A 26,838-nucleotide genomic window follows, 5' to 3' on the forward strand; every position below is an offset into this window, starting at 1 on the left:
AAACTTTTCATATCTATCTGCGTAAGTATACTTTGATAATTATGTTTCAGTTTGAAGAAATATGGTATAATAAAATTATGGGGTGTTCGTTCGCACCTGAGCTCCATAGAATGGAAATATGTCACAAAGTTTAACAAAGTTTTTTAATATAAATCCACAGAATATTGTGATAAGTGTTTTAGTGTGAACAGGTAAGGTGTAATAAATTATGGGGTTTATCTATTTTATTTTTACTTTCATCATATTTTGCTTTGGTTTTGATACCCCCACCCCATTCGAAGCTATCTCTTTACAACCCTTCCTTTTCATAAGCTATCATACTTTCATAAATCAGTCCATTTTCTGTAGGCTGTTTTTGAACCCAGTCAACGACGGGTACTTTTGCTAGTATATATATATATATATATACACATATATATATATATATATATATATATTGATACAGACAAATTTACATAGTCGCTACACTGGACATGCTAATGCTCCAGACAAGTGGTTAGTCAAAACCACAAGTGTTCGTCAGGCGACTTAATAAAGTTTGTCATCCACTAAAGGAGTCCGGTTCTTAAAAAATATTGACCGACCACTTGTCCGAAACATTAGCATGTCCAGTGTATCGACTACGCAAATTTGTCTGTATCAATAAAAATTCATCTGGCTTTTTTTATTATTGAACACTCTTAAAAACCTCGTTAAATTTACGTTTTTCCCCTCCTGAATACTTTTAACTTTATATATATATATATATATATATATATATATATATATATATATATATAATATAAGAAACATTAATTTTGCACCTAAAATGTTGTCCAAAAATTCAGCAATGAAACTTCGAAATACTCTCTCATTCGCCTTTTTCACTAGATTTCTGGTTAAATTAGGATATAAAAAATACATAGAAAATATATTTCCATCATGCGCATGTCTTTTCATCACGTTTCCTCTCTTTCATGCCAACCATAATAATATAATGTCTTTTAGAATTGACAATTCATTGATATGCAAATTAATGCATATCTAATTACAATACTTAATCCCAACTAATTACCATTTTTCCAACAAGCAACTGTTTACAAGAAAAAACCTTTGAAGAATTGGCAAATTCATCCTTCAGTGATTTTATTGACTGTGCGCTGATGATTTGAGTTTTCAGTCTGGTGATTTCAGTCTTGAAAATCAACTCCTTGGGATGCCTACAGCCAAGATTGATAATGATGAACTGAAAGCAGCAGTGAAGGACATTACTTAGAATACAGCAATGGAATTTAACAATACTCACTCATCCACCTTATTCACAATATTTAGCGCCAACTTATTACCATTTTTCCAAGCATTAGGCAACTTTTTACAACCTCTACATCCGAAGAACAAGCAAAAACATCCTTCAGTGATTTTACTCAAATTTTTTTTATTAAATTTTTTTAGGTGGAAGAAATAACCTTCGGACCATCACACTCATGTTACAGCGATGTCTTCCGAACGGGAATTCTAATTAGAGTTTATCCCGGAATCGCGTATCGCATTAGTAAAAAAAAATATTGTGTCTTAGTCGAGAAATGCATGACAACTATGACACGTTAGATAGATTCGTGATCAGTAATCGTCATGAAATAACTCGGTGTGTCGCACGTTTGAAAAAAGCAAATGAACTGAAAAATAACAGAACATAACACTGAGAATTATATACATATATATATACTAGCAGTTCCGCCCGGCTTTGCTCGGGCCATATGTGCTGGTCATAAGGTTATGTGCATATGTATATATTAAAAAGTGTGAATATGTAAATTAATGCCGTTCTGTATAATAGTCTTCCTTAACTACAATACAGAAACGACAGACAGACATTTTCACTTTTATAGATAGATAGATAGATAGATAGATAGATTGGATGCAATATATAGTAATGATTTAAAAAGAATAAAAAAAGACTCATGCGCCACCATCGAGAATCGAAACCAAAACGTTCAGCTTACGATTTATTTTGCCTCTGCCGTCAATGACTAGGCTATGAAAACATGTTTACTTCAAGGCTAAAAATTAAAACATGAACCAATAGCTACTACTTTAAGCATTCGTAATGCAAGCGTTCGACCTTCACCTGATAAATTTCATTTTTTTTTAATTTTCACACTTTTGCACCGATTTTTCCGGGCTAACCCCAAATATAAAGTTTTGCATGGATTCAAATACCTTATATATGAAATTTCATGCATGTAGACCAAAAGCTCTAGGAGGAGTTTGGTTGGCAAATTTTGTTAAACAAAAATATATACGTATACATAAATATATATGGAAACAATTTTGTGTTTACTATAAACTTTTACGCAAATATTATGCAAGTATAAATCATGTAGAATATCTGCATGAATATAATTACACGTAATAGTTAACTAAAGATGATTATCCGATTAGAAAACCGAAGCAACTAATAGGGAATTAATTAAAATGAATGTTTAAAAGAATATGCCAATTAGCTAGATCTTTTGCTAGTGAATGCAATTCCACAATCCATATATAAGTAAATTGTATTTTCTTTTTAAATAAATGGAAAAGAGGGTTTTTAATATGAATATCAATACACACAAAAGAAAAACGAATTTATAGGAGTATAAGTATATATTATATTATATTATATATTTTATGACACAATGAGAATTAACGATCTCAGAAGGATATGCAGACAACACCCAACGGGCCAATGAATGGTCGAGTGAAGCCAGAATGATTAACAAAACAATGTCTTTTCTCTCTCTCTTTTTTTTTCCAACTTTTTACAAGGAAAAACCTTTACACTTGAAAAACGGACAAAAACAGCCTTCAGTGATCTTTATCTATTTTTTTTTTACTGACATAAATTAGCTACCAATAAGATGGTAGAAACGTATAGACGCCTTTGGTGTAAATCGTGATGAAACCTTTCGCTTTTTATTTATGATATTGTAAAAAAAATGTCAGTGTTAAATCAGACATTTCATACTTTAAGTCCCTTTAAGAATACTTAAGGATGGGCACTGTCTGAGAAGTATAAATTAACAGGCAACCAACTACCGTTAATGCAACGTTCACGACTTTCGTCGTTTGAACACTCAGGATTGTCTATTGTCGCGCTTGAATTGAGCGTTTATTAGTTATTAATTCCCTTTATTATCGTGTTTGGTGGCCTGATGATTACGTAAGCATGAAAAACTAGTGTCTATAAGTATAAACGAATAATTATAATTATCAAGCCCTTTTAAGAATACTGTTTGCGAAGTATAAACTAAGAGGCAGTCAACTACCGTTAAGGCAACGTTCAGTAGTTTGAACACTCTGGATTGTCTAATGTCGCACCCGAATTGAGCGTTTATTAGTTATTAATTCCCTTCATTCTCATGACATTGTTTGGTGACGCGGAGGTAAAGGCGTGAATAATTATTTAATATATATATATATATATATATATATATATATATATATATATATACTAGCAAAAGTACCCGTCGTTGACTGGGTTCAAAAACAACCTACAGAAAATGGACTCTGATTTATGAAAGTATGATAGCTTATGAAAAGGAAGGGTTGTAAAGAGATAGTTTCGAATTTGGGGATATCAAAACCAAAGCAAAATATGATGAAAGTAAAAATAGAATAGATAAACCCCATAATTTATTATACCATACCTGTTCACACTGAAACACTTATCACAATATTCTGTGGATCTATATAAAAAAAAAACCTTGTTAAACTTTGTGACATATTTCCATTCTATGGAGGTCAGGTGCGAACGAACCCCCCATAATTTTATTATACCATATTTCTTCAAACTGAAACATAATTATCAAAGTATACTTACGCAGATAGATATGAAAAATCTTTATTAAAGTCTGTGCCTATTTCCATTCTATGGAGGTCAGGCGCGAACGCAGACCCCACAATTTAATTATACCATCCCTATTTAAGTTAAAACATACTTATCAAAGTATTATTATGTACATCCGTATCAAAAACACTTGTAAACGTTTTTTTTTAATTTTTAAATTTTTTATTTCCATACTTTGTGAACCAGGCGCGAACCCCACAATTTTAATGAACCACCGTTCTGCCAGATCAAACATACCCATTCCTGTGTCTCGATACATCTTCTATCATTATATGTAATCAGTTTTTTTTAAATAGTCAACCATATAGGAGCCTATTCGTGACCAGACACACACACATACAGACATTCAGCTTTATATTATAATATATATATATATATATATATATATATATATATATATATATATATATATATATAAAGAGAGAGAGAGATATCTAAATACAGTATTATTTCGCTGTATCACAGCTTATCAGTGTGGCTAAACAGGCAACTACCTCCAGCCAGGATCAAAACCCAACCGCCAAAATGACAGTCAGGGCTTCTTACCATTATGCTATTCAGCTGCTGCTGCTGTGCAGGTAGTAAATTAACGGTGTTTTGACATCGTCCAAATGCCTAAGCTCGATTTATTTACACAAAGAGCATCGCTTAATATGCTAATGGCAGTTTGTGTATAACTTTACAATATGCTCAACCCAAGATAGGGAATATTATGTATGTGTGTGTGTGAGAGAGAGAGAGAGAGAGAGAGTAATATGTAATAATAAGTAGTGGTCGATAATGATAAGTTATGTATATACCTATAAAAATGAAAATTTGTGTGTGTACATTTCCCTACCAAATAACTCTGTCAATTTGCAATCTAGAGACTTGAGATTTGACACAAGGGCCATTGAGATTTGGGAAAATCTTTTTAATCTGTTTTCGACCAAGAATTTGGTCGTCAATGGGTCAAAGTTCCACATTTTGACCTTTGAAAACTCTACCAAACCCCTCAGCCAATTTTGGGTCTGAACACTTGAAATTTTAGATGTAGGCAACTTGGATATGGGTAAATATAAAGATAAATGTTAAGGGTTTAAAATTGGGGTCAAAGTTTTAAAAAATTGAAATTTGCGGTCTCTACCAAATTACTCAGCCAATTTCTGATCTAAAGATTTGAAATTTTATATAAAATGTATTCAAAGATAGGGTAAGCTTTTTAATCGGGTTGGGTAAAAAATTTGAGCTATCAAGGGGTCAAAGTTCAAAAGATTTGACGTTTGCAGTGTCTAGCAAACTACTCAGCCAATTTTGGGTCTAAACATTTGAAATTTATACATAACGGGTATTCAGACATTCAGCAAGCATTTTAATCAGTTTGGGGGCGAAAATTTGGCTACCAAAAGGTCAAAGTTGAAAAAGTTGACCTTTGCAGATTCTACCAAATTTTTCTGCCAATTTCGGGTCTAAACACTTGAAATTTTAGATGTAGGTAACTTGGACATGGGTAAAACTTTTTATTTTAATTTGGGGTTAAAATAATAAATGTTAAGGGATCCAAATTTGCGGTCTTTACGAAATTACTCAAACAATTTTTGGTCTAAACATTTTAAATCTTACATAAAGTGCATTCAGCATAGGGCAAGTTATGAACAGTACATAGGGCCAAAGCAAAGCCAGGCTAAACTGCTAATCTATATATATCTATAAAAATGAAAATGTCTGTTTGTGTGTATATCTGTCTATGTTTCCCTACCAAATAACTCATGTCAAATCTCGAGTTTCTAGACTGAAAATTGACGAAGGGATATTGAGATTTGGGAAAAAATTTTTAATCGGTTTTCAGCCAGAAATTTGGCTGTTAAGGGGTGAAAGTCTTACGATTTGACGTTTAAGAATGCCACCCTCCTCCGCCAATTTTGGGTCTAAACACTTGAAATTTTAGATATAGGTTCCTTGGACATGGATCTAACTTTATAATTTGATTTGAGCCCAAAACAATAAATTCTAAGGGGTTAAAATTGGGGTCAAAGTTTTAAAAATTTGACCTCTGCGGTCTTTACCGAATTACTCAGCCAATTTTTGGTCTAAAAATTTGAAATTTTACATAAAGTGTATTCAGACATAGGGCAAGTTTTTTAATCGGTTTTTGGTCGAAAATTTGTCTGGCAAAGGGTCAAAGTTCAAAATATTTGACTTTTGCGGTGTATACCAAACTATTCAGCCAATTTTGGGTAAAAAAATTTGAAATTTTACATAACGGGCATTCAGACATGTAGCAAGCATTTTAATCAGTTTTTGTGCGAAAATTTGGCTCCCAAGAGGTCAAAGTTGAAAGAGTTGAGTTTTGCAGACTCATCCAAACTCTTCCACCAATTTTGGGTCTAAACACATGAAATTTTAGATGTAGGTTACCTGGACATGAGTCAAACTTTTTAATATATATATATATATATATATATATATATATATATATATATATATATATATATATATATATACGTCTGCACATAAAGTTATGAACAGTACATAAGGCCCGAGCAAAGCCGGGCTGAACTGCTAGTAACACTATAAATTTATAAAGGCTCCAAAAATTCATGCTTGAATCCTTGAATGCTTGAATTGTTTGTAAAATGGTTTAACGTATAAAGTACTAAGTAAAATTCAGTTTTGTGTGACATTCTTCTGGAGAGTAAAAGTTCAATCCTTAGTGCGGGCGATACTAAGAATACGATTACGAAATACTTAAAACTTTGACTCAGTCACGGCTGAACGAACGAGAGCATGCTATTCTTGTTGATTAAAGAAAGAGCTCCGTTCGAAATTCCATACAGATATCCGAGTTTGACTCTATTTATGACTCAGTACTCCTAACAAAACCAGATATTTAATCCTTGATTACTTCAGCCTGTATGACAAAAACCAACAGTCTCTTACTTTCTGCACATATCTTCATTCGAGGCGACCAATCAGATTTCATCAAAGCATTGTACGAGCAGCAGTCAACAATACATAATGAATGCATTTTTTCACTCAGGCGATCATTTAGGGCTTCGTTTCCCCAGCGGATGTCGTCCTCTCTGTCTCCACCAACAATACAAATGCTTGCGAGGCATCAAAGCGCCTTATCATTGTGATAACAACATGAAGTAGCAGCCCTTTCTCCTCGAATCCAGAACGGATGGAAACGCATTTTTACTATAACAAACACAGCCAGCATCAGCAGCAGCTTTACCCTCTCCTTCTAGAGCACATCAACAATGGCTGTCTATCATCCTTATCATTATATACAACTTGTTTTCCAACTAGCTGAAATTCTACAGTTTCTTTCTTTTTTTCACATATCATTAAAGCATCGTACTAGCAGTAGTCGGCAATACATTATATAAATGGTTACGTCTCTTCACTCCGGCAATTGTTTAGGGCTTTGTTTCCCCAGAAGATACCGTCTTTGATTCTTCTTAAGTCACATACCATAAGCTGTGGTGACTCTCGCTATCCGGGGTGACTTTGAGCCATTAAAAAAATAAAAAAATATCAACAATAATATAAAATTATGAAATCGTATAGGATCTGGAAATTATATTTAAAATGCAAAGATCATACATTATTTACGCATTCTTATTTTTCTTTTTCTTAATGGCTCAAAGTCACACAGGGTGGGCAGAGTTGCCCCAGCTTACATTATTTATTTCCTCGAATTAATGTAACGTGGCCGTTACACTTGGCTTTAGTAATCCATAAAATATAACTGGAAATAGATAAATAAAATCCGGTTCAGCATTTTTCTCTTTTTTTAACACAAGCATTTATTACCATTTCTACCGTTACTTTCGGTGCCATTTAAAAGGTCTCTCGCGGCTACATGTTCATTTTAGACTTACACGCATTTCTCTTCCTTCAGACCGTATAACAGGGCCCAGCCAGCCCATTCTTGTCCTCACTTAACACGTCCATTTTCTTCGACGCCGACTTTGTTTCCCTCATTTCTTTCCTATCTCCAAACTACTTAAAAGTCTCTTGTTTCTCCAACCGCATGCCGGCCACAGCCGGCCTATTCTCGTCCTCGACTGTAAATGTCCATTTTCTTTGACGTCGCACTTTTCTTCTGCCCCGAGCACATGGTGCATTTTTTCTCCGTTTTCCTTTTTCTTCTTGTGTACACTTCTTAATTTGCATACGTGCCTTTTTTTCTGCTGCTGCTGCTCTCTTAACAACCAGCTATCCTTCGCTGCTGCTGATACTTTCCCACGCGCTCATATGCACTACGTTGCATTAATTATATATGATAAAGGTAACTATTCAATATATATATATAGAGAGAGAGTAAGACGATTGATAATTTATAATTAGAATTACAATTGATTTTGAAGCAGATTTTTAATTTATCAATCATCTCAATATTAAAATAGCTCTAGGATATATATGCCTATCGAGCTTATTATATATCTACATTACAACGAGCACTGTTTTCTTTTCTTTTATTTTAATTGTATTAATGAATTAACTAATACATTAAAATATACTCTGCTCTTCAGACTGTTGTTCTAATTCCTTTAAAATATATATTAAAAGTATTCAAGGGTGATAACTAATGAATTTGACAATGTTATTAAAAGTGATCAATAAAAGAACAGCAAGATTTTTTTTTTTTTTTTTTTTTTTGAGGAGTGGTTTCTTCTGTGAAAAGCAACAATTTATTAAGTCGCCTGATGAGGACTTCTAGCTTTAATAGACCATTTGTCCGAAACATTAGCATATCCAGTGTCGTGACCATGTAAACACACACACACACATACACACACACACACACACACACGTGTGTATGTGCGTCAAAAAAGGCACTGAAGTGTTTTGAACTTAGATTTTTTACTTTTAATGATATCTTTCTGTAATTTTAACATAATCTAACCAAGACATTGCGAAATTTTCTTTTTTAAAATTGCAAAATTTAAACAGTCTTTATTTATGAAAAATAAGTCTTTTAAATTTTATCCATTTCCAGCTTTGTATATTTGTGCTCTTTCCAAAACATTATTCATGACAGATTGCAGAATCTCTGGATTGCGATTTAACGCTCTTATTTCGTTCCTGATGTTTTCCTTCAATTCTTGCAGGGTGTGTTTCTTTAAGATATCCCCAAAAGAAAAAATCGAGCCTAGGCGAGTTTGGGGAATGTCGATAAGTTCTTTAAGTCGGAACAATTGATCCCTGATTTTGGTAAAAAAATTTCACAACTTGTGTACGTTGTTCAGTACTATAATTAATCCATAATTAATTTCCAAAATATTATCTGTAAAATATCTGAAATAGAGAAAAAAATAATTATTAATGGTAAAATGAAAAAGATTTTTTTAACCCTCCAGAGACTTTTTGGACACCCCATATATATATATATATATATATATATATATATATATATATATATATATATATATATATATATAGTCACATACAGTACTGTTTCGCTGTTTCCCAACTCATCAGTGTGGCTAGACAGGCAACTACCTCAAGCCATGATTGAAACCCAGCCGCCTGTACGACAGTCAAGGCTCTTAACCATTACGCTAATCGGCGGCTGCTGTGCGAGTCGTGAATTAACGATGTTTTGACATCGTCCGAAATACCTAAGTTCGATTTGTTTACACAAAGAGCATCGCTTGATACGCTAATGGTAATTCGTGTATCACTTCTCAATATGCTCAACTCAAGATGAGGAGCATTATAGTCATCCACATACAATACTGAAAAGGAACTACCTTTATATCCTGCTTTCAATAAACGAGTATACTTTTTCCTCTTTATAGGCCCCCATGCAATCAACTTCCACTTCCTCATTTTTTTCAATCGACTATTATTATTACTTGGGCTACTTTTAAGTGGGCCACCCAGATAAATACAATCCAAAAAAAGTAATCACATTTTTGTTTTTTTATATGTTTTTAATTTTCCAACCACTGTGGTTTTGATTAATCGCATATGATATTGTTTTCTTCATCCAACAAGATACGAGCTTGGTTACTTACAATTGGATTCACTCTCGGCTACGGATCAATGTTTTCAAAAATTTGGACAGTCCATCGCTTGGCCACAACACGAAAGAAAGAAAGAAAGGTAAGACGTAACAGTCAGAATGCTTAATGTGCATATTTTTATTGTGTACGTCTACGATTGAACTTGTACAATATGTAAATAAACATCCTATTTGAAAGATGCTTCTGATATCATCAATCTATGTAATGACGTTGCGCATTTATGTGATACGGTTATACGCATCGAGAGTTAAAAGGGGGAGTAACTCATTTATTTCTGTTATATCCATGTCTATTAGAAATGAACAATCTTGCATTGATATTAAATTTTAAAAAATCTAAATGAATAAATAAGAACGTTTCCATTTATTCTAAGCAGAATACGCACACACACACACACACTATATATATATATATATATATATATATTTATATATATATACTCATTCTTAAACTTCTCAGACAAAAATCGATATATAATATCGTAAGGTCTGTATTTATTTTTGACATAAGTAAATACGTTTTACTTTTAATTTATTCATACCAATAATATTGTGAGGTCTTTAACAAATGGTCTAGGCTCGGTGGATCTAGTCTATGATATAAAGAGCAGTTGGATGTTTGTTTGCATTCGTATGTGTGTGTCCAACTAAAAGTTAGAAACTACACGAGACACACCCAAAAGGTTGATGCATTCTTTTTCAACATTGCCTCAGAGAGAATATGGCGTGTTTTGGGATTTAACAAAAACAAAATTAGTCGGAGGGGGGGGGGCATTTGTAAATTTCTTGACTATTGGCCTGAAACTTGAACTAAAATAGACTTTATTGGCTTTCACGCTCAAAGTGTAGTATCTGTTTAACTGAGGAGTAGGAGATGGATGGGGAGAAGTGGGATAGAGGTGATATAAATAGAGAAAGAGTAAAATACAGAGAGGTGTAGCGACTAATGTTTACACAACGGCGTCCAAAATGGAAATGCTTAAACTCGTTTCTGCACAGAGCTCGACACATGCACTTGCTTGAATTAATGAAAACAAATCACAACATTTTGGACCAATTAGAGGATTTTCTGAATTTATTCGAAATGGCCCTTATCGATCCACCTGGATCCCATATAATGAAACACTTGAGTTGAAGTCCACGGATTGACGTCGTCTCAACGCCTCTCTGTTACATCTTGAGCTTGATGTTATGCCTCAAATCACGTAAAGCATATGCATGCAAACATTAGTGAACACACAGACACATAACATTTAACTCTTTCATTATCGTCTGCCAATCTGTATAAACTTATTCGTTGAAATATTCTCAATCTTTCTCACTGAACTTTCTTTCAAATATAAAAACAAATAAACATTGATTATCATTAATAACGTTTAATCTAATATATAAACGGCTATATGTCTGTCTGTCTTCATATTTTCAAACTCTATCTCCTCCGAAACCAAAATTCGCAGAGCAGCGCTAGGAGCCTCAAATGAGGGGGGGGGGTTATGGGCCGTTCTTTTATAGGTCTTTAGCCAGTTAAAACAGTTTTTATGGGGGTCAAAAATGGGTCAGAATTGAAAAAAACGTTAAATATTTTGTACATTCATCTTAGGTTATTTTTTATTTTTAATCTGTTTGTATGCGTGTCACGTTGGTACCGTGGTAACGTCACCAGCTTTGAATAATACAATTTTGGTTTCGATTCTAGCTGATGGCACCTAAATACATTTTTTTTTCTTTTTTGTGAAATCACAACTCTATAATAATATATACGAAATCTAGACGAATTAAAGTATCATATTTACGCATATTTTACGCCCAGGCAAAGCCGCCCCCGCCGCTAGTAAAATATAATTTGTATAATTGAGGGGAGCCGTTTTGATTATGATTTTCAGACCCATGTAACGCACGGTCCTTAATTATCGACTCTGTCTTTTTCGATGTCTCAACAAAAAAGAACCCACCTTGTTTTACAAGCAATGTGAAATATTCACAAATATTCTATGTTTTTGCTATTGTTGTAAACTCCCATTTTAAACATATATAAAATATCTCTTTTTTTAAAGTTATGCCTATGAACTTATTGTTTTGCTTGTATTCATCCTATATTAGTGGGCAAAAATCTGGGACAGTTTAGGTTTTTTTTTCAATTTCTCCAGAACATTCGTGGGGGGGGGATTACTACTAAACTTACACACATTTAACATATCCCTTATGTTGATACACTGTATTAATTACACCTAATTATAAAGGATAGAAAACAGTTATGAGCAATTTTTTTTTAATTAATGTGGCCAAAACCGTGGGACAAAGCAAAGAAAATAATTTATTGTGGACTGTATAGTTAGTTTTTTCCACTTTTCTAAGTACGAAATGACGAATAAGTCGATTACGTTACTTTGTAGCCATTGCAGCCGATTCCACCATCATTATGAAACCTAAAATTGATGCTTCCGTAAAAATCTCAATTATTAAACTTCATGGGGAAACCCATTCAATACGGAAGATAGCTGATGACTTGAAGCTGTCAAAAAGTACCGTTGGGAGAGTTATAAAGGATTCCAAGAATACTGATATTTTATTAAGTGTAATTAATACAGTGTATCAACATAAGAGATATGTTAAATGTGTGTAAGTTTAGTTGCAATCCCCCCCCCGAATGTTCTAGAGAAATTGAAAAAAAAAAAACTAAACTGTCCCAGATTTTTGGTCGCTAGTATATAAGATGTTCCTCGCTTTTTCACATTTAATTATAAACAATCGGAATCGGAAAAGTCTGAGTCGCACGATGATGTTCACTTTACACAAGTCTGGACGCTTCTTTCTTAGAACTGCCCGCCTATGGAACACTGTTTTACTGGCTTGCTTCTTGACCGACTACAATATCGTTACCTTCAAGTCTAATGTAAACAAGTTCGGAAAAGTCTGAAGATGTTCACTCTACACAGGTCTGAACGCAGCAACCTGCTTTTATGATACCAGGGCACACCTCAAAATCATGTGTGAGATGCGATTTTTCAAGAACTGTTTGAGACCGTGGACATTTAAAACACCACGGTCGCCATCTTGGATCTTTTCGTTTTACCTTCTCAGCCCGCACAACAGACAGACACAAGCACGTTTTTGCAGTAAGTCTTCTCTATTTTCCCCACATAAACATAAAAATATTTTCACCAAAGATATTTCTCTGGAACCGACTCATGCTAAAATACCTTGCTCAAACCAGAATGCTTAAAAGATCCCCTTCAAAATTGATGACCCCGAAATGGAAACCTCCAAAGAGGTAGAGAGACCTTAAACGAAAGATGTTACACAAACTTTTTACTGTTTTATTTTGAGCAAAACTAGGTAGCCATGCATTTTTTTTAACTCATGCTCACCCCTAATAAGGCATATCAACATTTGGAAGTGACGATTTAACACTTGGGCATAAGGGATTACTATTTGGGACCATGTCTAGGGAATATTAACAAAATGTTGGTTTATGTTACATTTAAACTTCTGCATATCAGTACAGTCAGGGAAGCAGGTAGCAGGAAGGGAATTCCAAAGTGTAGCTGTTCGAGGGAAGAAACTATTAGAGTAGACATCTTTCTGTCATTTAGAGACCTCAACAGTGAAGGGGTGAGATTTTGTTGCTAAGCAGATTTGTCAGGGATATGTACATCAAGGGGGTACAAGTGCAACAAGTTTATCGGAGCACATTCCATTAAAATATTTGTAAAACAGGCACAGAGATGCAACATTGCAGCGATATGACAGGGGTTGGAGCTTACTTAATAAAGTGGGATCTATTAGATTGGAGACCCTTTTTTGGACCCTATCCAAGAGAGAAAGACGAGTGGTAGATGCACCAGCCCAGATGTGGCAACAATACTCCATGTATGGGCGAATGGTGGCCTTGTAGAGGTACAGGATACTCTCAGGTGTGAGTAGTCTTCTAGCTCGATAAAGGGAACCCACCTTCTTTGCAGCAGCATCACAATGTCCTCAATATATTTGTTCCAGTTCATATTGCCTGTCAATGTTAGGTCGAGGAGTTTGAAGGTAGAATTCTCAGATAGGGTGTTATTTGTCATGGATATCGGTGGTTGGAGAGGCATCTTGCAATTGTTAAAGGAGAGCAGCTTAGTCTTACTCGCATTAAATGTTACCATCCATTTACGGCCCCATTCCACTAGGGTCTGGAGGTCATTTTCTAACAATTCTGCCATTGTCCTAGACTTATGTACATCCATTCTTCCCTCGTGCATGTTATAGAGCATTGTATCATCAGCAAATATACCCATCTCAGATATAGTATTATCAGGGAGGTCGTTTATGAATATCAGGAATAATAGTGGTCCAAGGCTCGATGCCTGATGCACTCCTGCATTAATGTTATGCTGCTGGGATATACATCCATCAATGACAACCTGGATGGTCCTATTGTCTAAGAAGAATCTAATTATATTTAGTATACGTCCAGTTACACCATACGATTTAATTTTCATTAGCAGCCCTTTGTGCCAGATTTTGTCAAAGGCCTTGGATATATCAAGGTCTACAGCCTTGGCTTCACCCGCTTTATCCAGTGCATAGTATGTATTTTGAGATGATTATTAAAATGTCTGCAGTAGAATGACATTACCTAAATCTATACTGTTTGTCAGAGAGATTTGCTTTTGCAAAGTGGTAGACTAGTTCTTGATTAATAACAGTCTCAAAGATTTTTACGAAGAGGAGAAGGAGACTGATAGGGCGATAATTGCGAGGATCAGTCCTTTCACCAAAATTCTCGTACACTGGTACCACAGAGGCCATTTTCCAGCTGTTATGGAAACAAAATTCTGCAAGGCATTTATTGTAGAGCTTGAAAAGTATGGGGGCTACCTCAGCTGAGCATTTATTAATTAGTATAGCAAGGATGGGATCAGATTCACACACCTTGGAGATGTCTAAGTTTTTTATGATATCGCGGACATGAGTGATTAAAATTAATCATCTAGTGTGGCTTCAGTCCATATAGGGAAATTTAGGAGGGAGTTGTTTGTTGGCTCTAAGGTGGAGTTGGAGGCGAATCACCGAGCAAACAGTTCCACTTTCTCGATTGCCGTGCATGTGATTTTCTGGTTGTTGAATAGTGGAGGAATTACTGATTGCCCTTTATTCACTACATTATCATAGAATTCCAGAAATCATGAGTTCCTAACTTTAGCGATTCTATGCATTCCCTGGCTATTTCAGCATGCTTGTTTTTGGCTGTCGCTATTTCTCTCTTACAATGATTTCTAGTATCTATGAATTTTTTCCTATTTGTATTTGATTTATGACGTACAAACCAGTGGAATGCATGCTGTCTTTGTACAATGGCAGCTGCACAATCTGTAGTGAACTATGGGGGTAAGTGGAGCTTGCTATCATACTTCCGTGTGGGAACAAGTGCTTCAATGTCTGCTTTGCACCATTCAGTTGTCTCATTGGCACACTGTTTATCAGAAAGAGATAAGATATTGGTCTTTAGGGCATCTCTGATGTGTTCTCTGATGGCTTCCCAATCAGCCCTTGCTGCTTTGAGCAATAGCTCCTTTCTTTGGGGTTGGGGTTTAAGAATGATATCCACTGATACCACTATGTAGTCTGGATTTCCAAGTGGACTGTGGGCATTAGTCACACAATCCTCGAGTACTGTGGTGAGAATTAGGTTTAAAAGTGAAGCCTGCTAGTGGTCACGATCTGGAGAACGGGTTTGGAATATTACTGTTTGTGTGAGGTAATGAGCTATAGAGAAGCTATAAGTAGTGTCCAGCTGCATCTGTGCAACCTGAAAAACTAAGCCAATTTTTATGATGGACATTAAAGTCACCAAACACATGTATTTGGGCGTTACTATCTAAGGAGAGTGCTGCTGCATTTATACTATCAGAGACATGATCGATTAGGGTACAATGCTAGTGAGTGCTAAAGCAAAGGTGAGCTTCTTACTAGTCAGAAAGATCATATCATGACTTGCAATCGTTTTTATGATTTAGTTCATATTTTATGACTTATAACATGAGTATCTTTCTCTTATTTTTTTATTCTAATTCTAATTTATATCTTCTTTCAGAGGTAGTGAGAGATTTACTCACCTTGTCTTCCTTGTTGAAAGGGGAGGTTAGCTTGTCACTGACTGCTTGAGGACTCCCTACTGACGGGGTGCCATCAAGTTTGGCTGGGCTCCCTGGTAGCGCAATTTGCCTTACGCCTAGTTTCGCATCTAACACTTGTGAGGATGTTGAGAAATCGAAAGAATGAAGTGAAACGCTACACATTTCAATATTCTTTATTCAATATCATCAATCGTTTATTGTTCTAGTTATAGTCAAGATTGTATGCTCTTTTTGACTTCCGGTTTTCATGTTGTCCATGTGGTTGAATAATTAGACATGGTCAAACGAACAAGAAAGCCATTCTTAACATGGGAAAGGGGACAGGGTTTTTACGTTATCTAAGAGAAAAGTAATTATTAATCACAATTGTTCATATCTTGCTGGCCCCCATCATCCTGTTTGCCTTTAATATTATAAATTATTTATTGTTCTCGTTTTAGTCACGTTTACTCTTTTCGACTTCCGGCTTTTGATTTGCGAGCAAGACGACGATGACATGCAAAATACGGTCCCTTCTGATTAATGATTATATTTCTCTCAGGTAACGTAAAAGCCCCCCCCCGCTTTTCCATGTGTGAAGAATGGCTTTTTTTGTCTGCTTGACCATGTCTAATTATCCAGTCAACAGCAAAAACCGGAAGTAAAAAGAGCAGACAATCCTAACTATAACTATTGTTCTCAAAAAGTGACATTCATAAAGTGTTTATAACTAACTTCGTCTACATTATCAATCCCACCACTTTGTTTTCTTTTTATTTATTTGTTTGTTTGGGTTTTTTTCTGATCTCTTTCCAGGTGGTGCGCAAATGGGAGCTATTGCTGGTTTTATTTTGTCTGCTAGTGATTGACATCATCGTCCTGGTAGCATGGCAGGTCTTAGATCCTCTCTATCGACACCTAGAAACATTCCCACCCGAGGAACCAAAACACACAACAGAAGACATAATGTTGGAACCATATTTAGAACATTGTAGTTCTAAGAATATCAACATTTGGTTGGGTAAGTTTGTTTTTTGTTTTTTTTATGTTTAGGGTTGCTATGAAAAAAAATGAAGATGTGAAATTTAACAAATGCCTTCACCAACAGCTTCTGGGGAGTCGAGGCACAGATGCTATACGTGTCAGCTTTAGTGCTGTGCTACTCAACTAAATACTGAGCAACAGCATGGGCTCATTCCACTTATGCTGCAAAAGTTAATGTTGAGCTCAACAAAGCATGCAGAACAATTACCGGCGACTTGAAATTGACTAACCTGTTATTTGTTTACATGATGTCCGGAATCACCCTGCCAAAGATTTGTTGAGAGGCAATAGCAACAGCAGAGCATGACACGCAGAACAACATCATCAAAAGATGCTGCAGCAACTATCATCCTGCAAGAGCTTTGCCACTGACACAGACCTCAAGCAAACAACACCAGTGTCTTTCCACCTGCATTGGTGGAAGGAGTTAGTCAAAGACAATAAGAACGAGGCTCTTCTGGCAGTGAAAGAAGACCTTTCAGCAGGCTCTAAACTCCCCTGGAAAGAGTGGATAACACTCAACCGAGCCCGAGCAAAGGTTGCCAAAACACGGGACAACCTGCACAAGTGAGGCTATGTACAGGACACTCAGTGTCCCTGCAGCGCCGACACTCAGACTATCATACACATCCTCACAGACTGTTCCTTAAGCGATGCATGCTTCAATGCGAACCTGAGGGATGCTTTAGACATTGTCCAATGATGGACCTTGAGATAGAGTGAAACATTAGGATAATGACCTCCGCCAAGGAGGTTATGTTTTTTTCTCTTTTCAAAGGTGTCACCACTTATCAAGGCTCAAAGTCCACTCGAGGATAAGGGTTAAATGAGTGCCAAGTGGATAATGAGACGACACCGTGATACTTGTTAATGGTAGTGATGATTGGGCAGAATTAAATTGGGTGGCTCAATAAAAATTTGTTTACCTTAAATTTGAAAACGATCGTGTCATAGTCAATTGAGAATTAGCGCCGGTGTATTATGTCTCACAGACGGGCAGTTCTAGGAAAGAAACTTTGCTCATGGAAGTTTTGTTTAGTTTTAAGTAGAGCAAAAGAGAAAGAAAAATTATTGACAGTGGTTGCAGCTAAACGAGGTTTTGTTGTGAATTTTTTACAGTGGGCGGGCATAGATTGAAGCTCAGTCGAGTACTTACAATAAAAATAACAGTAAACACTAATAATATCCCTGCTATGAGATAGATGTAATAGGGAGGAGAAGAGGACATTGCCACTAGATTTCAAAGTCCGTTTTGTACTCTGTCAATGCAGGAAAAGATGCGCTGAACAGCATCTCGCAAATGATTGAATCATTCTACTGCTCCAGAAGATATTTCATTCCTGACACAATCTTTTACCTTTATAAGAGCCAAATACATACTAAGGTGGAATACTGTTGTCACATCTGAGGGGATACTACTTAGAGCACCCTTTCCTAAGTAGTATTCCCTTTTAGGGCATATTTGGCATCTTATACAGGTAGAGGATTGTGAGATATGTCTTGGAGTAGTAGAATGATCCAATCATTTTTTTTCCAGCAACTTTGGCTACAGATTTGATGTAGATTTTCCATTTAAGGTCTGAAGAGAAGGTTAGTTTTCCAGAAGCTTCTCAAAACAGGGTGCTTACTCAAAAGGGAAACCAGTACCGGGGACAATGGTGATCCCATCGCCAGAACTTCTTACTGCCGATATATATCAGATCCCATCACAAAGTATGTAGTTTCTACACAGAAGGTCAACATCTCCATTATATTGTCAATTGGGATGCAAGTGCGATCTTTGAGTGAGGCATCCAATGTCAGCTTATCCCGTATCACTGTCAGAGTCTAATCAATAGGTTCTTTCGTGAACAGACTCACTACATCTAGACTCACCATCTGGTTGGAATGAATGGGGGCATTTTTTATTATTTCCACGAAGTGAGCTGAGTTCTTGACGTATGATGGAGATTTGCCGATGATTGGGTTGATTATATCTACCAGAAACCGGCTCAACGGATGGCATGCTAAACCTCCAGCAATGACAATAGGTCTTAATGGAATACCATCATTGTGAATCTTAGGTGTGGTAGCTTGCTGTAATGTTGTACTAGCGGTCTGTATTTCGCAGGTGGTATAAGGTCCTTGTTCTTACTGAGGATCTGTGACAGCTTCCATTCCGTTTTCAGGGTCGGGTTCTTTTTTACTTTACAGTAGCCACCAGATTCTATTAGATCTGCCAATTTCTTGGAATCTTCTGCTCTATCCATTACCACTGTAGCATTGCCTTTGTCAGCTGGTAGTATTATGATATCATTGTCACTGCGCAGGGACTTGATAGCCAATACTTCTTCCTTTGAGATGTTCGGTTTTGAAGGCTTTGAATTCTCAAGTGCTTGTCTCACTTTCCACCTTAGTTCATCTTGTGCTTTGGGTTTATTCGAAGCTGCCTCCTCTATTGGAGCTATCATATCTAAGTATGGAATTCGCTTTATGGTTGTGGCGAAGTTGAGACCTTTGTTTAGCACTGATTCCTCAGAGGGAGTTATATAGCAAAATATTTCAAAAGAATTCATACAAGAGAAAAAAAAGTAAGAAATAGACAAAAAGAAAAACAGAAATAGGATGCAATATGATGCGAAAATATATCAAATAAACGTCAGAAGAAAATTTTTTCTAAAAATATAAAAAAGATTGGAATGCAGGATGGTTGTTAGAAAAGCGGGAAATTTGTCAAATGGTAATTTATTTTCACAGAAGTGGAAAATTCGTTTGTTCTATTTCTTGTTTTGGTTGTCTTGTTTTTTTTTGTTTTTTTTGGGGGGGGGGGTCGGACACGTATCTGTTTGGCAGGTAGCAGCTGCTTCAGGGCCTTTTCATTTCAAAGTTGCAACAACATTATCAAACTAATACTTTGTAATCATTGAAAAAAAATATTCAGGAATGCAGCCACACATTTTTTTTTCCAGTCCCCAAGTCAAATTTTCACTTTTGAAATGAATAATCACCTGCTTTTGAAAGTCAGACGCAATAAAATTCAAACAATAAAATTTACAACCTCAAATTCCCCGTTTTCCTAGCAACAACCCAGTCTAAGAATAGAAGTTTCTTCTTGAACTAGTGATCGCTAAAAAAATCTTTGATAGAAAAAAGCAAAAGACGATAATTAAGAAAAAAAATGTGATTGAAAAAAAAATAAGAATATGTCCTAAACATGAGGTGAAAAATTATACACATAATTAAAAACCTACAGAAAATATGAGTGTATCTTACATTATGCGGATGAGGTAAAAAAAAAAAAAATGGAAAAGAAATATTTTGCATTATATTTGAATTGAATCATATGTTTATTGCATTATAGTGTTAGGCCGGGATCAGAGTGTAGTATCTGCTCTGTTGCTCAAGTTAATTTGTCCTTAGTCAATAAAGGAGGAACCCTTCTATGCTAAGGCAATTTTTATTTTTGCCTACATCCAACGTGCCCCTTTTTGGGGAGCAGGTTTTCTCCCACATTAAAAACGACCTTGTGTCACATTTTGCTTTTGTGAGGAAGCAAATAAATACCTACTGTTTTTTTGTTTATATTACGTTTTCCAATTGTCTCATCTTGTGTGTTCATCAGTTGAAGATCATTAAAGAATTGGAGAAACTTCTTTATGAGCCAAATTCTAACAAGATATATATGTTAACTTTGCTTCGTCTTAGTATTAACAGGGCATGTCACATAATTGAGAGGCTACAAGTTGTAACATTATTTATGGAGTTCATGTTATTAATCAATGTTAGTATTCCCTTAGCATTCTTCATCTTTTAAATGACAATTACTAAGCAAGGTAAATTTGTATTGTGCGGATCATGCAAGAGCGTCTCAAAATGACAATTAGTCCATTTCATTATCCCTTATCGTCGAGTGCTTCTTAGCCTTGATTGGATTTGGCTTATAAAAATATATACGTATATAATTTTTATCTTCTGCATTTTGTTGATTAATTAATTAGTTAATAATAATTTTTGATAGTTAATTATGAATTAAATAAAGAACATACCTTGTTAGTTTCAAAAAGAAATTCGGTCAATGTTCACCGTTATGCCAACTGAAAACGTCTCAACATTTTCTTAAAAAATGACGACTTTTAGAGGTTTTCGGGTATGCTGAAAACAAATATAGCAGGAAAAATTATCGAAGACAAATAGTTTTTGAGATATAAATACCTGTATTTTGTTATGTAAATTTTAGTAGTTTTATTTGGCCGCCATCTTTGTTGGCTCAATGAAATGGTATATTGAGCATGTGCGTGCACGCTGCAGTAAGCAGATAATCTGTGTAGTTAACTCAATGCAATTCCGAAAGCTGTTCTTAACATGAGGAGGTGGGAGAATGTTTATTCTGAAAGCCGTTCTTAACATGGGGGGGGTTATTCTGAAAGCTGTTCTTAACATGGAGAGGTGGGAAGAGGTGTTTATTCTGAAAGCCGTTCTTAACATGGAGAGGTGGGGATTATTCCGAAAGAAATGACGTTGAATAAACGTTTGCATCTCGTACACTTAACTACACATATTGTCTACACATGCTCACTATCCCATTTCATTGAAACAACAAAGATGGCGGCCAATTCAAGCTACTAGAAATTATGATGTATAATACAGGTATTTATATCTCGAAAACTATTTGTCTGCGCTAATTTTCCCTGCGATATTCGTGTTCAGCATAGCCGAAAACCTCTGAAAGTTATCGATCTATCAAAAAATGTTGAGGCGTCTTCAGTTGGTGTAACGGTGAACATTGACCAAAAATTCATATTGGAAGTCACATCAATGGTTGACAAAAAGGTGAATTAATTAATACGTAATATATTTTTAGTTTTACACACACACAGACACAAAGAAAGTCACATCTGCTTTTATTTACATGATTAGACAAAGAGGGCGATTACACATAAACACTCGTTTATATAAACAAACAAAGGAGAGATAACTCCGAGTTACTTAACAGACAAGAGAGGCAACTCTTTACATATGATTCAAGAGACAAAACTGCTGTAATTTTCACAGTAATAAAAACCCGACTAACATTGATAAATTTCTAATACATTTTTCCTGCTGAAGTGAGGTCCACACTAGAATGGTCACCTATTAAGTTTTGACCAGGTTTATCGTTGCTTAAGGTTATGAGAATGTAAATCTCAAATCCCTTATCGCCAGTGGTGTGGCCTTGTCGGCCAGTATAATCAAAACATGGTGATATATTTAACAAGAAGTGTATTGAAAGTGTACGTCATGATTCTGAGGACATAACTGCCATGAATCATTACCACAACCTTTAGATGTAATTATATTTATTGTCTCTGATAAGTCCATTCATTGCTGAAATAATACTTTATTTTGGTGATATTTATAGCAACTATTATGACTGCTAGATCAGGTTTGCATGTGGCGTAAACACACAGACACAAAATAAGCCACACACGTGCAGCACACAAATGTTGCCCTGTTTATCTGGCATCCTGACACGACAAGGCATCAATGTCACTTCCTTTTGACCTGTTCCTTCCATTTCTTTTTGCCTTCTTTTTTCTCTCTCTTTTCACCTCGACATGACAATGAACGCACACGATATGCCTCACTCCCAAAAAGTACATGCGTGCAAACAATTTTCCGCCTGTCCACATGTGCAAATATTCGAGGTAAGCCTAACTTAATTTCACCATAAAAATTTATGGACTGAAATGAAAAATTGAATTGTCATGCAGTAACATTAAAGGAACATTTCAAAACTATACCTCATCACACGTGTACACACACACACACACACACACACACACACACACAGATGCTGTTATTTTTTTTTCTATTGTTCATAATAAATATATTGTTTGTATATATGTAATTCGGTCATATGTTGTCTTATTTCAATGTTGAAGTCGAGGATACGAATATTTATCCTCTACATATTCTTCGAACAAATGTAATTATATTCTAATGAGTCTGTTGTTTTTTTTTTTTTTTTTTTTTTTTTTTTGTTCTTTATACAGGTATCATGTTTGGCTACAAAGGAGTCCTCCTTATATTTGGTTTATTCTTAGCCTATGAAACTCGAAGTGTCAAATTGAAACAAGTTAACGACTCCCGCTTTGTTGGAATGAGTATATACAATGTGTCGGTAAGTAATGAAATTTTAATAAATCCTTTTTTTATGCCATGTTGAAATGTATATGTAATACATTTCAAACTCTAGTTGTCAAGCTCTTTTAATCTAATCTCTGTATATTATAAAAGTGACCTTGTCTGTTTGTGGAATGGTCTCAACCGAAGTACTCTGTCAATTTTGAGTCTACAAACTTGAAACATGATATATTTGGGGTTGAGGAACAAAATCGATTTAATTTTTAACTGGAAAAATAGCTGCTAAAGGGTAAAAATTTGAACTTGGTAAGTGTAGTCCAATATAATGTGCATGCTCTACACATACGCAAATATATATTTATACGTTAATTTGTCGAATTTTGATATACGTGTGTTGTTCTCTCAGAATGTCGTTAGAGAGCTAAGTGTTTTCGTTTCGATTCTTTCTTTTTTTTTTAACTTTTGAAATAACTACTACTATTAGGTACAATATTTTAATCAATTGAGAATTGGCTCTAAATACAAAATCTGCATTAACTAAAATATCATATTAAAGGAATGCTGTCCCGCTAGTTACGTATATATATATATATGTATATATATATATATATATATACATACAGGGTGACCAAAAAAAACGGGCCCCAACTCTAATTAGACCTCGAATTAAATGAAACTTTGATCATAACTAGTTTATTATATTCAAAACATCACATCAAAACACTAGGGTCTTTTACCTTTTTTTTCTCCGTTCTACAGCATATGTTCTAGATGGCCTCCATTTTAACTTTTGTTTTTTGGGGGTCACCCTAAAGCCCCCCCTCTTTGGGTCGAGCACTATCGTAAATAATCTCACTCGCTACTTAATTTGGCTGAAAAAATGCGAAGCTCGCGGTTTGTTTACAAACAAACGTTTGAGCACTTTACGAGTGGCGGACGGATGTTTATTTGAATAGACATTCGGACAGATTAGTTGCGGGCACCGCTTCCGTGGTCAAGGGGTAGAACTGCCGACTGTCATCACGACGGTTCTAGGTTCGATCCTCGGCTTGGGATAGGTGCTAGTCTAGCGGCACTGATGAGTTGTGATACAACGAAATAGGACTGTATGTCGATGACTACAAATATATTATATATATATATAAATGAAATATTGAAATGTAGTAAGAATGCAGGTTGTTTGATACTGTAAATATAAAGTCCAAATAAATGTTAGTATCAATATTTCTAAGACGATCCCAGGCAGATAAAGAAAGCTCAATATGCGAGATAAAGCAATAATATAAATGGAACTTCTGATTTAAATTATGTAGAATTACAACAAAGTTTATTGTTTGACAAAGGAGTACAGATAATTATTAAAGTCTTTTTGTAAAAAAAAAATACTTTATTAATTATCTGTACTTCTTTGTCAAACAATAAATTTTGTTGTAACTACACATAATTTATCTCAATTTCCATTTATACACACACACACACACACATATATATATATATATATATATATATATATATATTCACTTGCTGACATATTAGGCTGACCTTAATTTTTAAAAATTAGTCTGAAATCGTCTTTTCTAATTAAGCCAACGATGGGATGGGAGGTGACATGTTGGTTTTCCCGTCTATCTCATTTCTCGAATCCACTCAATGGAGGATCAACCTACTGCACTATCTGCAAAAAAAAAAAATGTCCATAATTTCAGCTGCATTGAAAATTTTCCAACCGGACTATTTGTATTCAACTGGATTTAAATTTGGATTTGATTCTTTCTAAGGAATTATTTTCGCCTTTCGGATTACCTTTGAAAGAGTCTTTATGCAAGCTGCAACTTTATGCCCGGTTTGTTTTTATTATTTTTTTTTACATCAACATTTTTTCACTCGTTGTTTTTAAAGGACATGTAGATCTTTGCAAAGTATGATTATAATAAATTGCGGCGTTATTTAATGCCGTAACCAGCAAATTCTAGCATTGCTACAAATATAATTCGCTGATTTCTTACTGTCCTCTGATGAGAAAAATATCAAGAATAGCATTCTTTGAAACTCTGCGGAATAAGGACTTTGTAAATTGTTTTTGGCGTATTCAGTCAAACAATAAATTTAATTGTAAATTTCAACTTATAGTTTTAATTTCTTTTCTCTTATATATGTATATATATATATATATAGAGAGAGAGAGAGAGACTTATATGTAATATACTGAGTTCGTGTAATTCAGTAAATCTTCATATACCAATAGGTTTTAAGCCACAAATGGTTGACTTAAGGATTAAGCTACAAAATTATCACATTTCATAATTGAGCATTAATATACTCTATGTGCAAAATCAAGACTTCAAGACAAGGTGTTGATGGCAACGAAAAGTGTATTTCATTTTACGTTACAATTGTTTCGATGTCTAGTTCGACAATTTCAAGCATTATATCGTTTGAAAATTTTCATAAACCAGCATTTCTTCAGACTTTGTAAATAAACACACTTTTGGCAATGTAGCATTTTTTGAGTAGAAAGGAAAAAGGGGGGGATCCCTAACGGGAAAAGCATGCGAGAAACATTTACCTTGGTTGTGGTTACGGAAAAGCCCATTTAAAATACACTTTTTGTTGCCATCAACACCTTGCATTGAAGTCTTGATTTTTGCACACACAGGATATATATATATATATATATATATATATATATATATATATATATATATATATATATATATATATATATATATATATATGTGTGTGTAAGAGTATAAGAAGGCTATAACAATGTAGAAAACGAACATTGAAGTGATGTGACATATGAACAAAAAGAGATAAAAGAGTGATGTTCTTGTAGATTTTATAAATCTTCGTATATCTATTTATTTTTAAAACAACCACATATACAAAGCAGTAAATATAGACTTACTGTTTGATATAACCGGGATGGTAAACGTCTTTAAGTTTAAAAAACATAAATATGACTTAGGTGCTATCAACTAGAATCGAAACCAAAGCATATAGCTCTCTAGCATTATTCATTAGCTGAGCTAAGTCCATATGCATAGCTAAACTTTAACAATAATGTTGTTAAGCATATAAACGTATATGTGTGCATACATAGAAGATACACGTTTAGTCATGCCTGCCAAGTTTCAATTTTTCAATTTGGACCCCTTAGCAGCTATTTTTACCTGCTAAAAAACAAATCAAATTTGTTCCACATGTCCAAATCCTCTATATATCAAGTCTGAAGTTTGCAGACCAAATATTGACAGAGTAGTTTGGTATTTGGTACAAACCGTTCCACACACACATAAGTTCACTATATATATTTTGGTCAAATATTCCTTCGGCATTCGTCAGTTGGTTAATCGTGATGGGACAGGAATGCTAAATTTCTTAACTTAACAGTAATTACTGCCTTCCATAGTTGTTGTCATCTCACCACGTTTTGCCCAACTAATCCTCTGGCCTGCTTTGGGTAGAATTGAAACCGCTATCTTCAGACAACCCTCATCTGGAACCATAGAGATTCAACATTTCTATCCACTGCGCCACAGGTCCAAAAGGGCATGTCTTATAAATTCAAGTTTTTTTGTTATCTGACCTTCAATCATTGTGTCCGTACCGAACGGTATATATTATTTAATTATTGGAATTCTTTGAAATAAGTAATTTGTATATTTATTTATTTATTTGTGGTCTGTTATCCTCATCTTTATAGTTGT

The 26,838-nt window shown here is 34.9% G+C and overlaps 2 protein-coding genes across 2 annotated transcripts in view; one reads left to right on the forward strand and one right to left on the reverse strand.

Annotated features, from left to right (window-relative positions):
- LOC145285934 (gamma-aminobutyric acid type B receptor subunit 1-like) overlaps positions 1-26,838 on the forward strand; it is a 408,900-nt gene that overhangs the window by 352,327 nt on the left and 29,735 nt on the right. The window contains exons 12-14 of the mRNA XM_080134438.1: positions 9,857-9,964; positions 16,799-17,003; positions 23,038-23,165. Of these exons, the coding sequence (XP_079990564.1) occupies positions 9,857-9,964; positions 16,799-17,003; positions 23,038-23,165 (441 nt within the window). The remainder of the gene's footprint in view (positions 1-9,856; positions 9,965-16,798; positions 17,004-23,037; positions 23,166-26,838) is intronic.
- Positions 9,013-26,838, reverse strand: part of LOC145285935 (E3 ubiquitin-protein ligase PPP1R11-like) — a 162,646-nt gene continuing 144,820 nt past the window's right edge. The window contains exon 5 of the mRNA XM_080134442.1: positions 9,013-9,154. Within this exon, the coding sequence (XP_079990568.1) occupies positions 9,114-9,154 (41 nt within the window). The 3' untranslated portion in view covers positions 9,013-9,113. The remainder of the gene's footprint in view (positions 9,155-26,838) is intronic.

This window comes from Euprymna scolopes, chromosome 10 (assembly GCF_053919585.1).
Source record: "Euprymna scolopes isolate OS-2025 chromosome 10, ASM5391958v1, whole genome shotgun sequence".
Taxonomy (NCBI): domain Eukaryota; kingdom Metazoa; phylum Mollusca; class Cephalopoda; order Sepiida; family Sepiolidae; genus Euprymna; species Euprymna scolopes.